Source organism: Monopterus albus, unplaced genomic scaffold (genome assembly GCF_001952655.1).
Source record: "Monopterus albus unplaced genomic scaffold, M_albus_1.0 scaffold105.1, whole genome shotgun sequence".
In the NCBI taxonomy this organism is placed as follows: Eukaryota; Metazoa; Chordata; class Actinopteri; order Synbranchiformes; family Synbranchidae; genus Monopterus; species Monopterus albus.
The window spans coordinates 2830715-2847728 of NW_018127985.1; the positions used below are offsets into that span (position 1 = coordinate 2830715).

Below are 17014 nucleotides of genomic sequence, written 5' to 3' on the forward strand. Positions count from 1 at the left end.
TATAAAGGTAGGCATGTCCATGAATCTGGCAAATGATACTTAAAATATCAGGGGAAAGTGAACTCCTTCAATCATAATGCAACATTAAAACATAAAAGCATCTGCATTGCTTTATGAACCTGAAATCTGTGTCTCCACTTACATATTTATGTCATAATCATAACCTAGAGTGCTGAAAGGGAGTGAATTGGTACCTTAATAGAGTTTGAAGGGGATTTATCATTACTTTGCTGTGGCACTATTTTTGTTCACTAGAAGAGGAAGAATATATATTGAAAACAACTTTACATAACAATCTGCAGTGAATTCTGTTTGTTGGATTAATCTGGATGAAAGCAGGAACAAAGTGCCTCCCATAAACACACAGATGTGCTCTTATGAGGTTCCCCTGCATCCCTGAGACTCCTAAATTAAAGACAACCATAAATAGAAACTGGGGAACAAGCCCAGGACCATTTGCTTTGTTTTTTTTACCTTTATGTACATTTCCCCAGTTAAAGATAGCTTTTTAAAAATGAGAAACAAGTTACAAATTGTATTCTATATCAAAATTCTCAGTCACCTAATGATCTTGTGTCATGTGTAGGACAGGTTTAAAAAAAATAAAGCAACCCTCTCTGCTGTGCTAATTAACAGTGAGACGAGACCCTCCCTATCACATTCCCCACACTCATTTTCACCAATGGGAATAACAATGAACTCCGCAGAATGAATTATAGATCACCTTATACTCTGAAGAATAATAAAAGCGATTTAAAGCACAGTAAATTTTGGTTACCATTTAAATGCATTTTTAAGCTGTTTTCAGTGAATTTGACTAATGAGTATGCTCACCAGTGCTGTAATGAGTCAGCCAAGCATTGGCTTTAACCAGAGCAGCATCCTAAACCAGTGCCCTGCTGCTGCTGCTTCTGTGTGTGTGTGTGTATGCATATCAAGCCTTTTCCTTCATTTCCCACCAGCCTTTAGCCGGCCTTCTGAACAGCCTTTCTTCAGCAATAAACACTGCCTTAGCTTTTTAATTTTGGTACTTAAAATGCAAATAACAGCATTAACTTAATCTTTGAAATAACTAGAGTTTCTTGAGCCAACATTAAACCACTGCCTAATACTGCGTAGGTTGCCCTAGTGCTGCTGAAACACCTCTGACTTGTTGAGACATGGACTACAAAAGACCTCGAAGGTATCTGACACCAAGACGTCAGCAGCAGATCCTTTAAGTCCTGTAAGTTGCAGTCTCTGTGGATCAGGCTTGTTTTTCTAGAACATCTCAGAGCTGGGGAATTTGGAGGCTAAGGCAACACCTTGAAATCTTTCTCACCTTCAAACAATTTCTGAGCAATTCCTGGCAGGAAGCAATATCCTGCTAAAAAAGGCCACTGACATCAGGGAGCACTGTTGTCATGACGGGGTGTACTTGGTCTGCAAAAATGTTTAGGCAGGTGTCAAAGTAGCATTCATCTGAATGCCAGAACCCAAGCTTTCCAAGAAGAACAGTGCCCAGAGTGTAAACACCCCACAAGACCTGCTGCTTTGAAGTTGCTCTGACCCAGTTGTGTAGTTGTCACGGTTTGGCCCTCGTCAAAGATCAGATCTTTAGGCTCGCCCATTTTTTCCTGTTTCTAACGCGTCAGCTTCAAGAACTGATTGTTCACCTGCTGTGTAATATATCTCACCTCTTGACAGGTGCCAGTGTGAGATAATCAATATTATTCACTTCACCTGCCAGAGGTTTTAAGGTGGCTGATCAGTGTAGATCCCAAGATGACATAAATGAGATACATGGCTCTGCTTTTAAAACTTTGTTGGGTTTTCTATGAAACAGAATGTAATATTAGAGTTTTATTTATTTCAGTTTAGGATGTTAATAAAAGTAAAATGTATTACTGCAGATTCTACTGATTCCTGACCTCAGTATGACAGCTTTTATCTTCTCTATAAAACTGGAGTGTCGCAAAGAGTTAACTATTGCTGTAAGAGATGAGATGTTGTTCAAGAGATGAAGAACATTCACTGCAGTTCACTTCTCATAAATTAGGAAATGTCAGCAATGACTCTGAGCCAAGCTGTATAAATCTACCTCTATCATTACAATGTGAGGAAATGAAATGAATAAAATATCAAACCGTGCTTTGAATATGTCAACTTAAAAATCCAGTGGCAACTCATGTGGATCTTAAAACTCCTATTTCCATGCATTTTTAATTGGTGGCAAAATAAAGGGAAGGAGGAAAGAAACCAGAATGAACTCCACAAATTGTCTTTACATATAATGCAGAGGCAATTTACAGCAATTTAGTGTGACTGGAATCCCGCAGCCTCCTCGGGCGCCTCTTTTATTTTCATAGAAGATCCAGTGACAGTAATGAATCACAGTTAAGATCATACTGCAGTGTAAGCTTGCAGCTTATTAAACAGTCAGCAGCTCATTGCTTTTGATCCTTGGGATTGTCATTGGAAGAGATTACAGTCTTCCATGTTAACAGTTCTCTGACCAATGCTTCTCCAGCATTTCTTCCCCTTCATGTTTCAGCCTTTATATTTCACTCAGAGGAGAAACAACAACAATCAAACAGACCCGAGGAGCTGTGCCTTGGCATGAGAATGCACTGACCTTGGCTTGTGTGTTATTTTCCCGAGTGTTGAGTTTCCCCATGGCTGAAGGCAGAAATTCAATCATTGCATTCTTTTGTCTCTGAAACCGGTTCACTCTGACATTCTGCTGAAGGACGAGATATGTTTGAAGAGAGTTATCAGGTCTTATGCAGAAGCAGAGTCCTTTCAGTTTTACCCGCTCGCATCGTTTATCAACAGATGATTGATTCTTGTGGACACGGGGCTATTCTTCTTAATGCAACTCAGCATCTGCCATTAACATCAGAGCAGTGAGTCAGGACGTGGAGTTGTTGATGAGCATGTACTGTCAGCATTGGTGAGATTTGTGACACTGATGTCACTTGTCCTGAAAATACTGAAGGACCAAAATATTATATTGTCACTTTTAGGAGGCCATAAAATGTGACCGTATGAGCTGAACGATACCACAAGGTGCAATCCCTTTTGTAAATCTTACTAGAAAGAGCGAACGCAATATTGAGCAGAATGTGTAGTTTTCCTTGACTCAGGTGATATGGAAGTGTTTGAGACAATTCACTTCTCTTAAATATGTGAATGTATTAAAAAATGTGGAAAACACACCAAGGTCATGACCTCCATGCCTTATTATAGCTGTTGTTGTGACTGCTATCCAGTTCTAGGTTGTATGCATGTGCTTGTTCGAGCGATTGGAGGAACATGACACTCTAAATGGCTTTTTTTTGTCCTCTGTGTGCAATTTTACCCAAAACATAGGCTTGTTCTGAGATGGTTGTGGTTCTAGCTTGCAAAAGAAACTCTCTTTGCAGAAAAAAGTGCACAATAATTTACAAGCTGTTCCTTTAAAACTGTTGTGCATCTGTAACTTGATCTATCAAATTTTATAAAGGTTCTTCTATATTTCTACAAACCTAAAGCCAGGTGGTTTTCACTCTTGCCCCAATCTACAGTGCTTATTTGCATCATATATCATAACAACAAAGAAAATATATATACAGTGGAGTAGTAGCCAGAAGTAGAATTTTGAGAAATCTGGAAGAAAAATGTCAAGGCAAACAGCAGGCTAGTAACGTGGAAATCTGCAGGGCACTTAGCATTCTGCACTGATTGTCAGTGTCTACCATGCATCTCTTAAGATATTGATGTTAGAAGCTAGAAAGTAGCTGGTTCTCCACTTGAAAGACAATGTTATGTCTATGACAAAAGCCAGTATAATTAAATAAAAAACCTGAAACAATTCTTTAATTTAATGTCTGAGCTTTATAGTATACTCAAGTAGCTGACTGTGGTAGTACCACTGCTGATACAAATTGTCCAGTATAATCCACCGAGTAACAAAGCTGAGGTTTTACTCTCAAGGCTATTTTATAAAAATTAATTTGCAACCAGGTTCTTGGAATTTAAATTATTTGAACAAGACAAAAAGCAATTATCAAAAGATGAATGCCAAGGAAAAAGAAACCAAATGACATAAAAGAATCCAGCACCTTATAAATGGAACAAGCTGAACACATTATCAGGGAAGTGCACATGAGAAATGCAGTTCAGTACACTTCTTGTTCCTAAATTCTTGGATCATTTCTTCATTTCTAATGTGCACTTGCACACCAAAGCACAGGTGTACTCTGTTTGGCCCCACTATAAGGTGCTGGACTCCATTTTGTCCAACATTTGCACTGCTGAAGTTCTCAGACAGAATGCTTGGTGTTATTTTTAGATAACTGCATTGTTCATGAGCGTGTGGAGCCGTTTTCCTTCAGAACTGAATGTATTAAAATTGTGTCAAGTTCTGGCATGTGTGAAAGCTGAGAAGCACGTCGCAGCCACCAGCTGCCCATCACTGCTTCCATCCTTGGTGCGACGATCGAACACGGTCCAGGACATAATGCTTCACAGACTGCAGAACACAACACACTGAGCTGCATGTTGAACAATGAGGTCCTTACATCACATAACACGCCAGGCGCTGCTCCTTCCTCTGCTCTCCCTCTCCTCTGGTGATGTTCACAGCGGGAAGCTGTGTGGCTGAGTTAGTCCACGCTGGTCGAAGTCTTCCTCTAATTTATGGAGGGCCATTGATGCTAATATTGTAATGAAGTCTCTATTCACAAATGCAAAATCTGCACCCACTAGTTGTTGGTGATATATACAGAGTGTGAGCAGCTGTGAGGGCACAGAGAACACAGTATATACAGTACTTGTAGTCCTAGTTTTGTGTGCATATTTCAGTGCCGCTATTTGCCAAATGTAAGTGGAAGAATTTGGAGTGACAGTAATGGAAGTTGACAAAAGTCACAGATTTGTAGTTGAATAGCAGAGTGTCATTTCATGCTTGGATCAGTGTAGATAAAAAGAAACACCAATGAAATGCCTGCAATTCATGAAAATACGAAGCAAATCCTACTTTGCAATGTATTGCAAGATTTGCAACAGTTATCCTAAAACAACCAAAAGTACAAAGCAAAGTTATGTTTGTTATGTAAAGTTATGTTTTTACCTCAGAGGAGCTACTGTAGCATAGAAATACCACGACAGAAGTGACTGGTAGCAGTGGTGGACATTTAATTAAGTGCTAAGTACAATTTTGAGGTATTTTACGGGAGTTTTATGCTACTTTGTACTTGTACTACACTACATTTCAGAGGATAGTACTGGATTTTTTACCCAACTACATATATCTGATCGTTGTAATTGTTTTGTACCTGTAATGCACAGCACATAAAACAATTATCTCTGTATCTGCAATAATAACAATAATTTCAAGCAATAAATGTATTGCACTTTGGGGTAGTAATCCCCCCTTAACAATTTAAGGAAAACTCCTAATAGATTTAATAGCATATGGGGTGACCTGTGAGGGGGGGGAAACTATTAATAATATATAATAATATGGTAACATAGTAGGACTCTGAACGGGACCGTTCCACATACTGACTACTTTTATGTGCAATATAGTATATCCAGTGTTGGGACGGTTACTTTTGAAATGTAATAGATTACTAGTTACCCTGTTAAAAATGTAATAAGGGATGTAACTATTTAAGTTACTTAATCAAAGTAATGTAACTTAACTTATGTTTTGATTAGTTTTATTAAAAAATTTGTTTTAAACTGGGCAATAAGGTTGAAAGATACTAACATGAATTTAAACCAGGCAGAGTAAACCTCACAACGGTACCCTACATTTATTACTGGCAAACTTTTATTAAAGGCTCTTCAACATAAGCTCAATTACATAATATGTTGCTATTGAAGCATGTAGTCTACTGAATGGGCACCAAGAAACTCTTTTCTGATTTCAGGAGGAAAATTCTGTTGAATTTCCAGCACTTCTTGTCAGAAAATATGATCAGCTGCCTTGGCGTTGTCAGCTGGTCACAGGCGGAAAAGAGGCAGTGCAAAGTCAAACAGTCAAAAGCAAAGTTCAAAATGCAGAACAACAGAATGAATGTTATATATAGGCTTTTAACCAAAATTAATATATTTTGATGCAATGCCTTTCTAATCACCAACATTTTGTTTAGTAACTGTAATTTAATTACATTTTTATTTTCAGTAGCTGTAACTGGTTAAATATACAAACAGTGGTGGAAGGAGTACTTCTACCGACACTGTTGTTTACTTACATGACAGATAAATGGTGCATCTTTACAGCAAGTGTAAATATATACATATTTGTAGCTGTTTACAAAAGATCCATAAAAAATTCTAAATACTATTATTTATACCTGCGCACACCGTAATGGAAAAGCTCATCTGGGCACCAGTGAACAGACATGCATCACATCAGACTGAGGGGTGTGGTGCATTGGCTCACTGTGTGTAATGAATGATTAGAAAGATAACAAAGAATTCAGTCCCACCTGACACACAATAAAAGTGGCTTTAATCAGTGTCATCATATCCTGAGACCCTTCTGCCAGGTATTATCAAGCCCACAGAATACAACAAGACAGTCGGTCCCATGCCTGCTGTGCTCAGCATATGTATATGTGAGTGCTTTCTAAAAATTGTTCCACTAACTGAGACAGAACATCTGTAGAGCTCTGTTCCTAGGAGCGTAAGTTCCCATTTCAGCATATTGGCCCATTGCGTAATTAATCCTAATTTAGGGACAGGAAGTGGCAGGGGAGGGTGTTATATGGAGGCTTGAGAGATTGGTCTGCTGTCAGGTTTGGACCTGCACTCTGGTCTTTTAATAAAGAAGAAAAGAGGGGAATTAAATCCAATTGGTTGTCATCGAGGAAAACAGAAGAGGGCTGTAGGCATGATTTATGAAATCTTTTGCAAATCCCGGTGTATGCAAAAGTGGAAATAAGTTATTCTAAGGTATGCTTGCTGACTGCTCTGATAAGTTGTCTAACTCCATAGGCAATGATTATAAGCCCCTTTTTTCAGCTCAAGTTATTGTGTCATAAATCACCACTGGTTTTATTATATTGTCCCCCCCCCTCGCAAAACAAGGTCATATATTTGAAACAGAGGTGTTACACTTACTTCTTCATGATTATCACCACAACAAAGGCACCAATAACAACACTTTTATCATATATAAGCACAAGGAATGTTGCTGCAAAGACAGGAAATGGCTTCAAGGGAAAATTTTCCTGTCACACTTGTTTCTATAATTAGATTTGTATCAAAGTATATTGTTTATGTTCAAAAAAGCCGACGTTTGTGCCATTTGTAAATGTATCAGATTTTGTCTTCCTGTTATATCATTTAATATCTCATCATCCAGTAAATACCTAAAGCTGAGCACGTGGAGGTCAGCGTGCTGAGAACAACATGGCTGCTGAGGGTAATATGTTATCTATTTTCTGTTCACACAGCAGCCAGATAGATGAATGTAGCATGAAATATGGCTCGGAGCTCGGGGACCGAAGTGGAACTGGTGTTAGCGTTTAATTGCTGCTATTTATTTATTTAAAATCGGTTAAAGAACACAATGTGCTGTAGGACTAACTGTCAGGTATTTTAATGACCCACAGTTTAAGGAGAGCAAAGGAATGCTAATGAGGACGGGACAGTAAATGGGCTGGAATCTCTGAGCGATTTTCAGAAATAGTTTTCATACATTAGAAAAAAGTGCAGGGACCTTTTTTTTTATATGAATTGGGAATCATGCTCAGTAAGTATGCTTGTTTAGGTCACAACCTCTTAATGCACTATGTAGAATAATGAATACTTAGAAAATATATATATATATATATAACTGAGATTATTAGGCTGATCTGTTCACAAGACAGTGTCAGGTTTGTACCACATGCTCAGGTTCAAACTGAAAATCCCTGTGACATGGTTAAAATATCAAGTAGCCTAACACTGGCACTAATTATACATATTTGCATTGCTGTTATTTTACTTGGATGATATGCAGTATGTGTCATATGAGAGATATTAACGTCTCACTGTCTCTTTCTATCTCTCCTCCGGTTCCACTCCCCAGTCTCTCATCTGCAGTTCTCGAATGGTCTGCCGCCGTCTTTAAAGCCTCAATCTCTGAGAATATTCTTCGCTCATGAACTGATCTTTATACAGTGATGTTGTACAGAGGACAGGGGAACGTGAAATACCTACAGTTTTACCTACATGCTTTTTCTTGGTACATGGTAGATTGACAAAATATTACTTCTCAACACCAGAAAAGCTCAATAAATACCAGAAAACATATTTTCACTTGTGAGTGTGATGCTTTAAATGAAAAAAAAAAATCATTGTTTTCTGTAGAAACAGAGAGAGCTATTTCACTTACTCCTAACTGTGAGCCAGAATCTTTTTTATTTGTCCAAACACTGGCGATAGATACACAGGCCTGAGTACTTTCAAAGATCTGATGTAAGGCAGTCCAAACAAGATAGGTCCTTTTGTCTAATCAGTCTTGACTGTTATTGATCTTTCTCTCCACTCTGCAAACAGAGTTTCATGAGTTTTTTTTATTTATTTTTTTATGATTTCACACTAAAACTGCTCCCATCCTCTGATTGTTTTGGCTCAGTAGAAATGATTTGATTATTTTTGTAGGCAACAATTTGCCCCCTGATTAGGCTGTATGAAGCAAAAACGGGAATAAATAGAGGTGTACAGCTGTAAGTTTACTGAAGTAATGCACATCATCATACTTAATAATGAATAAGGAGAGCCGACAGTTTGGACGAGGATGCAATGTGAATTAAAAGCTGGTGTTGATCTTTTTATCTGCCAAGCTGGAGGGAGTTTGCTTTACAGCCAGTTGATACAGTATATGCACCAGCTTATTTTTTAAAATGTGGTGTTTTTGTCCTTGAGCGTATTTCTTGCAAGAGATGTTTTAGGAAGATCTTAAACTCTGATATAGTTTTAAATGTTTACATGATTTGTGCCTTATATTTAAATCACACACATTTTCACAGCACAGTTCGCTGATGGGTTGTGCAAACCAAGCTTTGCAAAATGGACCATCATTAACAGTAATGATCATGAATCTATCAATTACCAGCTATAGTAACATAGTCTCTATTCAATCCTGCAGACACTCCACTAATAGTCACCAATTAGTTGTTTTGCAAAAACATGTAATGTGGGTCTGCAGGCTATTCTGAACATCAAACAAACTGCTTTATGCTTCTAATAAATTATATAAGGCATCGTGCTGCTCCTCTTGGGTACATCAGTTCAAAGGAATAGTCTGTACAATGCCCTGCTATCATTCCTTTAAAATAAGATATGAACTCTTGATGAAAAATCAATAAAAAGGCAACCTGCAAATATGTGTTTCTTTACTTCAGTTTTGTGCCTTTGTGTTTGTTTTCAGTTCCAGATTGACAGGGCTGAGGTGAGGATATGGCACAGTGCCTCTGAGGGCAGCGGCCTGTCCGCCTTCGTTCCACATCCCAGTGAACAGCATGTCACTTTGATATGTTATTTACCAAACCGTTCTTTAATGCAAGACTAGAACGAGGTGTGTTGCAGAAGAAAGAAATGTTTAATCATTGTCTGATCTCCAGCAAACAGAGACTTAACAGTGCCTGTCATCGGTTTGCCAAATAAAAAATATCTCCTCTTGTTACTTTTGCAGCCCTTAATTTGAGATAATAAAGTGGGTTGATCGGTATTGCAGGTTAATTTGTAATCCAGTAACCTGTGTAACTGGATACCAAAACAAAACATTACATTCACAATCAGGATTGTAATAATATCTGTGGTATGGACGCCTTGTTTTGACCACCTCCAACTGGTGTGCGAGTAGGAAGAGTTTTGCCATGTATGCCTGACGCAGCACTCAAAGAATTTCAGTATCATTGGTCATAGTGAGGGTCTCAGGGTGTGACCCTCTGTTTTCTGCACTCAAGAAATACTGGAGGAAAGATGGAGCTTGACTCATAGAGATTCATTTACAAGTAAATAATGGAGTGATAATGGAAATGGCTGGTTAATCACATTGTTTTTGCATTCATATCTACTAATGTACTGCCTACAAATGCTAAATGGAAATTTAATATAAAATATTTTACTTTATTTGTGGTTTAATATATCATTAATAATAAAATAACTTCCTTAAATGCTTACTCCCAACTTTGTAGCTTTAGTAATTGACTCTAGTAAAAATATTTCTGCAAATGAAGATAAAACAGATTCAAGGCCCCTTTGCTCAATAGTAACTTGCAAAAGACTGAATGAGATGGATGTTATTGAATAAAATACAATTATGAAACTAGAAATTCTTCATTGTAATTTAATTGTAACTAATTTTGCTGGTCAATTAAGTTAAATTGTGATCAAAAGCCTCTAAAAATCATAAATTTAGAAGGTGTCATCGTTACGGTTAAGAAATATCCATCCTTAATACCAACATTTGCAGATGGAACAGGCTCAGACATCTTTCTGTGTTGAAACTGACCTTGTATGTTCAATTCTGATTAGTGATCAGCTGTCTATCACCTCACATTTACGTTCTGGAGAATCAGGGATAGTTGTTTGATTAAATCTCTTATTATAAAGTATATTTCCAATCAATGAATTGTTTTGCAAAGAAGAATTGACAGGTGTTCAAAAGCAAATACTAATTCCACTTCTTTCCTGATTGCTACACAGCTACATGCTTGTTAAAATATATGTGCACCATTCCCGGTATGGAGATTAGTGCATGAGAGCCAGAGGCTAAGTATCAGGAATTGTCAGTAATATGGCCACTTTTTTGCTCTCTGACCCAAGTGGGGCCACACAGTACATTACAAAGCATGTACTTCACTCTGTCCTCTTAAGCTGGCCCCACACTACAGGATAATTAGCCTGATTTTGGGCCCGATTTGCTCTTCCTGACAGTCGTGGTGGTGTTCCTTGGCATGAGGCTGCTCAGAAGTGATTCTCAGGCCAAATGATCCTGTAGTGTGAGGTGTTGAATGACTTAATCATTATGCCTCCAACAGGAACCCCAGTCTTGAAATATAAGTATCAAGCATGTTTGATATTTATGACTTGGAATCCCGAAGTGTGAGGGCAACAGTGATTCAATCCTGAACTGACACCTGCAACAGCCAATGACAGTGAGCTGGCTGGGAAGAGCCACAAATGCTTGTAGCATTAGCTTGCACCAGTCTCCTCATTTCTTTCTTTCCAACTCAGCTCCAGCTTGCGCTGCAAAATGTGTAAGCCATGTTGATTTTGTCTTCTCAGTCAAGACTTCATCCAAATTTTTTTTCCTCTTCTTTTTCTCTGAGCAAAACATAGCACACACAAGCGCTACTGCTTGATGACAAATGTCCGCCTCCATGTTTGTTTTGTTCTTTTGATCATGTGAGTTTCTGTGAGATCCCTGCTCCCAGGAATCGGTGTCTCTGAAATTGTTCAGTAAAAAGGGCAAGGTCGTAGTCCTGCCTCTTGACTGAATCATCTAGTGTATGTGCTTTTAAGATTAAAATATAAAAATAAAAATCGATTGAAGCTGTCGTTATATCTGTGGCCTTTCACATTTTTAAAATCAGTTGAGACTATAAAATCCTCTAGTGTGGGCCCAGGCTTAGCCTCTGGATTCTGCTCTGTGGGAGTCAGTAGCACTCCCTCCTCCTGGCAGGAAGCATGCCAGTGATTTTGGAGAGGATACACTGGCTGAAAAAAACCTAACACATAAATTCATCATGCACGCTACAAGTCACACCACTTGTGCAATCAGAAGTGTGAAGCAAGTGCAAATGAGCAGCTTGTGTGTGGCTGGTGTGCTGTCAGAAAGCTGCTATGTGATTCCTACAGCAGAGCCTTCTGATTGTTCCTCTAGGGCCGGTTTGTGTGACACATAAATATTCAATTACCCTCGGATTAACAAAATTTTCACCGAATCTGCACTTATCCAAGAAGTCCACTCTTTATGGACCAGTGCACGTTTTATTTTCTCTTTGTGTTCATAAAGTTTGAGTGTTTCTGTGAGTGTAAAGGTGTTGAAAATCCAAAATTATCTCTCCAATATTGTTCAGTTCACTAACGGAGCCAAATGATAAAACGATGGTTTCTGAGTGGTTTAATTCAGACATTCATTCAGCTTGAGACATTTTCATTCACACCAACTGGAGAGAGGGTTTGGAGCACAGGCTGTGGAGTGGATGTGCAACTCCCCCAGTCTGTCCTATTGGTTTTCTGAACATGTTGAACAGTGATGATAAAACTGTCAGGCAGATTGCCAGAATCTCAATTTTGCACACGAGGCAACTCAAGGTTCTGGCACAACAGAGCCAGCCAGGTTTTATGAGATCCAGACAAAATCCAACTCAGTGCCAAAAAGAAATCCAGGCTATGCTGGCTGGATGAGTTCAGTCTGACTGACCTGACCTCAGTGATCTCTGCCAAAGAACTGTGTCGCTGGACTGAGTGAGGGCTTCCTCTGGCTTGAAACGGTTTTCGAAGATACTATAACTCACTGCTCACCCCAGCCATGACCACTGTTACACAAAATCATACTATATCATCTACCACCAGCCAGTAGCTGCAGAAGCTACAAGTGGCCTTAGAAAGAAAATCTTGGGAATGTTTTTTTTTTATTCTACAAATTTGACACTGTCTGATGCTTTATTAACAGACATTAGAAATTCTGTAGGTATGTTAAAATTTTGTCTAATAGTTTTACTGTACAAATTAAATGCAGATCACATTTAGTTGTCTCTCTGATAGGTGAGTTGGGTTACAGAGTGTTATGTGTATACACAGCAAAAATTGGAGAGTTAAAATTTGGGTGTTAAAGTTTTCAGAGTTAATCTTCACTCCTAAATTGTAATTTTTACACTTTGGGAGTAAAGTGTTGTTCAGTGTTGGGGTTATTTGACAGTGTTGATTACAGTTGAGTTAGTTCAACTCCTAAGAGATTTAGTGATGATCCACCCACTGCCCCCAGTCCTTCGGGTGAAAAGTCATCGCCATTATCGTCTCGCATCAACTGTGGAATGTTAAGTAAAAAATATATATCTTACTTACAGAAACATTTTAGTTGATCCTGTGATTTCAACAATAATGTGTAGCTTGTATTTAACCTACACGGATAACATCTTTCAAAGCATATCGATGCTAAGTTTAGACGTTTATGTAATTTGTCCAAGTGATTAGCATTTTAGCTAGCAGCATGGTAGCTAGCTAGTGACGCAGTTTATAACTAACGTTAAGTAAAGGAAGGAGCTGTAACGCATTGTTGTTGCTGTTGACGTGATAAACTAAATTATTACATGTACTGTGTGTATGGTTTGTGCGCAAATAGTACGTTTGAGAAATGTAGTTGCTAACATTAATTACTCATTTCTGTGTCTTAGCCATTGTGAGCAGCAGCAACCGTGAACATGCCCAGACAGGCTCCTCGTATGTTGCCCTCTACATTTAAGTAATTGCTGTCGTTACTACCCTGTTAGGGTTTATTAAACGTGAATATTTTTGAAACGTGAATATGCTGCGGCATATTTTCAGACTAGGGATGGGAACGTTTACAAAATCTTGTAATTGAGTACACGTTACATTTTATTTTCATGTACACAAGTTGTTTCGTTCACAAGTTGTCGGGGGGGGGGAGCGCACATTTTAAAGTACATAGGTTAACACTGAACAGAACTGAACTGTTTCTGTGAACATCTGTGTATGTTTCTGAACAGAGTGACACTAGCACTCCCAAATGTAAATCTGCCGTATTTAATTTGAATCCCTCTTGGTGTTTCCTTAACACTTTTATGAGTTAAAAAAAGGTAACTCTGAAAAAGTGTTAAATATTTAACTATTTCAAAAGTGTTAATTTAACTCTGGAAAGTGTGGAGCTATATAAACTCTGTGAGAGTCAAATCAACACTGGACTTTTTACTGTGTAATAGCAGAACTGTTTCTGTGAACATCTGTGTATGTTTCTGAACTTCTCCAGTCTTCTGTTGGGACTGTGTGAAATGAGGAGCCAAAGCATTCAGAGAAGAGATAAGGGAAGGCGGTGCAAGTGCATCAGAGAGAGTGAGGCTACATTTTCCAAAACAATTGCCCACTAGCATCATAACCCCAAACAAATATGTTGAGTACAATGTGTCTGTCAGATAACTATCAATTTGCTCAAAATGCAGGACCATGCTGCCAACGATTCACTAATGAGGAAGGATATATTGTAAAACCCACACATGCTTCATGTTGCTTTTTCATTATAGTTAATCATGTCTGTTCCTTGGATTTTCTCTGGTCTGTTCTTTCTTCAGGTATAGTGACAATCACTGCTGAATGTTATTTAGAACTATCCAAACAAACCTACTGGGCTCTGGCTGAAACTATAAAACATCACTTCCAGTGTGCCTGAGGATTTTTCTATCCTCTCAGGTGCTTGTAACTGCAAATAAAAGCAACCCTTTTACAAACTGAGTGACTGTTTTGCTAGATCCATCTGCAGATGAAAAAAGCCTTGCGTATTTGTTGGAGAATACTGTGGATAATTAGTTACAGATGACAACTTTCTGAAGTTAGGTGTCAGTCTTGAAATGACTGAATAACAAGTGAAACCTGATGGCGCACGAAATTTCTCCTCGACATTCCTCTAAGTCCTCTAATATATGGAGTTTTTCACCCACTTCGGGAGAATCTAGAAGTTTGGGTGCAAAAATTATAAAGTATAATTTCAAAGCATGAGTTTAAAGGAGAAGTGAGGGAGAAAACAGATGAGGGAAGAGAAGAGGAGTGGAGGGAGTGAGCGGAGCAGGAGGACAGATTTAAAAAGCCCAGGGCTGGTTCTCTCTCTCTTTCTCTCTCCACACTATGGATCATCAGTGGCTGCAGTGAGGCTGGCCGCTGGCTAGACTTGTCTGTCCACAGGTTTAAATTTAGGCTGGATCAGATGCGATGCTTTGGCCATGGCCCTCACAGCCAGCTGGCAACTCGCGGAAACCATCCCTGACCACATTATTATATTTCCTCGCTTCTCGGGGAGGCAGACACGGCCACCTGACAATAAACCTCATGGGATGCATGCAAAAGGCTTAAGATTTTAATTCATAACTACCAATTACAATTACCTGAACTACTGCTACAAGTGTGAACACATTGCAGTGGTATGTATTTAAATTAAAGTACTAATACCAAATGTAAAAATACTCTATTAAAAGTAAAAGCCCTGTTTTTAAAATCTTAAAGGTAGTGTTGACCATTCATTTCAGAAGCTCTTTTTGTTACATTTCTTGAAATTTTCTTGTCATCTGTCAGTGAATACATTAAATGCATTGACGACATAAAGAAAAAAATCCATCATCACTGGCAGGGGCACGATTGAATAAAGCCTGACCTGTAGTTTTACTCGGCCCGAGCAAAACCATTCTACATTCCTGTCAACCCAACTTCCTATTTGCATGCACCTGCCCATGCACTCATTGTGCAAGCAAAGAGTCTCCCACAAGGCCAGGCAGGCAGACATGTTACCACTCCATTCTTATAGCTAAAGCTAGCGAACTATGGCAAAGCAGGCGCCCGCAGCAGCTTTCGGTTGCAAACAGAGACCATATTCAAGAAAGTTACGACTAAAAGAAGTTGGAATGCTGGAAGAAGTAAAACCAAAATTAACATTGGTGTGGTGTTTGAACGATGTTGACAATTCAGAGAACGAGAGGGGTTGAAAAGTGACGCCGTGGTGGCTGTGTTTATACTGGAAAGGTAATTATCAGATGTTGTGTTTCGGGGGAAAATCTGTAAACAGGCAGTGCACGTTGCTGTGCGCGTTGTGTTTTGGAGGAGTGGCTTTAGGGAGACGCCAGAATGAAAGGGTGGGATTTCTTCAGTTGGCTACTTTCAAAATCAAGCTTCCTCTTACTGGTTTTTCCAGGAACACCAACTACACCTTTAATGTAACAGAAAATGGAAATAATCAAGCAAAGTACAAGTACCTACAAACTGTATTTATGTACAGTACTTGAGTAAATGTACCCCACGGCTGTATACAACTGATGAATGTTTCAGGATATTTAAGATGTTGAACTGAGATGTAATATAAGGAGCAAACTTCCCACCTACAAATCCAATCTTAAAATACTGTATACATCACACTCTTAGACCACCAACTAAATTTCCACTGAATAAAAAAAGAGAGAGAGTGATTCCATTGCCAGTTTTGCTTTGTGTTCACCCTGACAACACACAAAAAAGAGAAAGCAGTGAAATACTACAACAAAAACTCTCCATCTGACACTGCAGCATGCAAACTGTTCCAGCAGAGGTAATGATAATAGTGAGATGTCTTATCAGAGCATCTTATGTGAAAAGTCTGACCAGCATTCAAATCAGAAAATAACACATAATTGCAGATGGTCTCATTCAGTTCTTTGAGCTACACATCTTTTTCAATCAAAGAATATGCGAGAGTATCTGTTTACAAGCTATTACTTACTTCCCTTTCTAGCTGGCTTGTTGTCCACATTGTGCTATCTTTTCTGTAATTGCACCTTATTATGCCAGAGCAACAAGGGAATGATGAAAAAGGGACACCGCCTATCATGTAAACATTTTGGATGTCAATTTGGCTTGTGCTATCCTAGCAGTTTTCTCTCAGGTTCTAATCTGTGTGCGTGTCAAGGGGGCGTAAACCTCAGACGGGAGACGAGCTGCGACCTTCTCCACAACAACGGAGGAGAACAGACAGCGTGGAGTCTCTGCAGCTGTTCCTCTGCGGCCGCAGAGGAGAGCTTTTAATTGAATGTGAATGTAAGTTACAAAGGCTTTTAATTTGGCCTTGGCTTGAGACGTACGCCAGGAATGGGCGGTGAGGAGTCGGGTGGGACGGGGGGTGGGGGACTTGAGGGAAAGACAGCCCCTGCCTCATCCTCATCATCGCATCTCAACCCACCTCCCTTCCCTCCCCCACCCTTTTTAAACCCCCACATCACACAACTCTAATTACTAGCCAAGGGAAAGCTGGGAAAACAACAACAATTTACAACACACAACAACAACAAGGCAC

At 39.0% G+C, this 17014-nt stretch overlaps 1 protein-coding gene across 1 annotated transcript in view; it reads right to left on the reverse strand.

The window, feature by feature from the left end:
• Window positions 1–4432: 4432 nt before the first annotated feature.
• Window positions 4433–17014, reverse strand: part of LOC109965872 (uncharacterized) — an 18361-nt gene continuing 5779 nt past the window's right edge. The window contains exon 5 of the mRNA XM_020610234.1: window positions 4433–4492. Within this exon, the coding sequence (XP_020465890.1) occupies window positions 4433–4492 (60 nt within the window). The remainder of the gene's footprint in view (window positions 4493–17014) is intronic.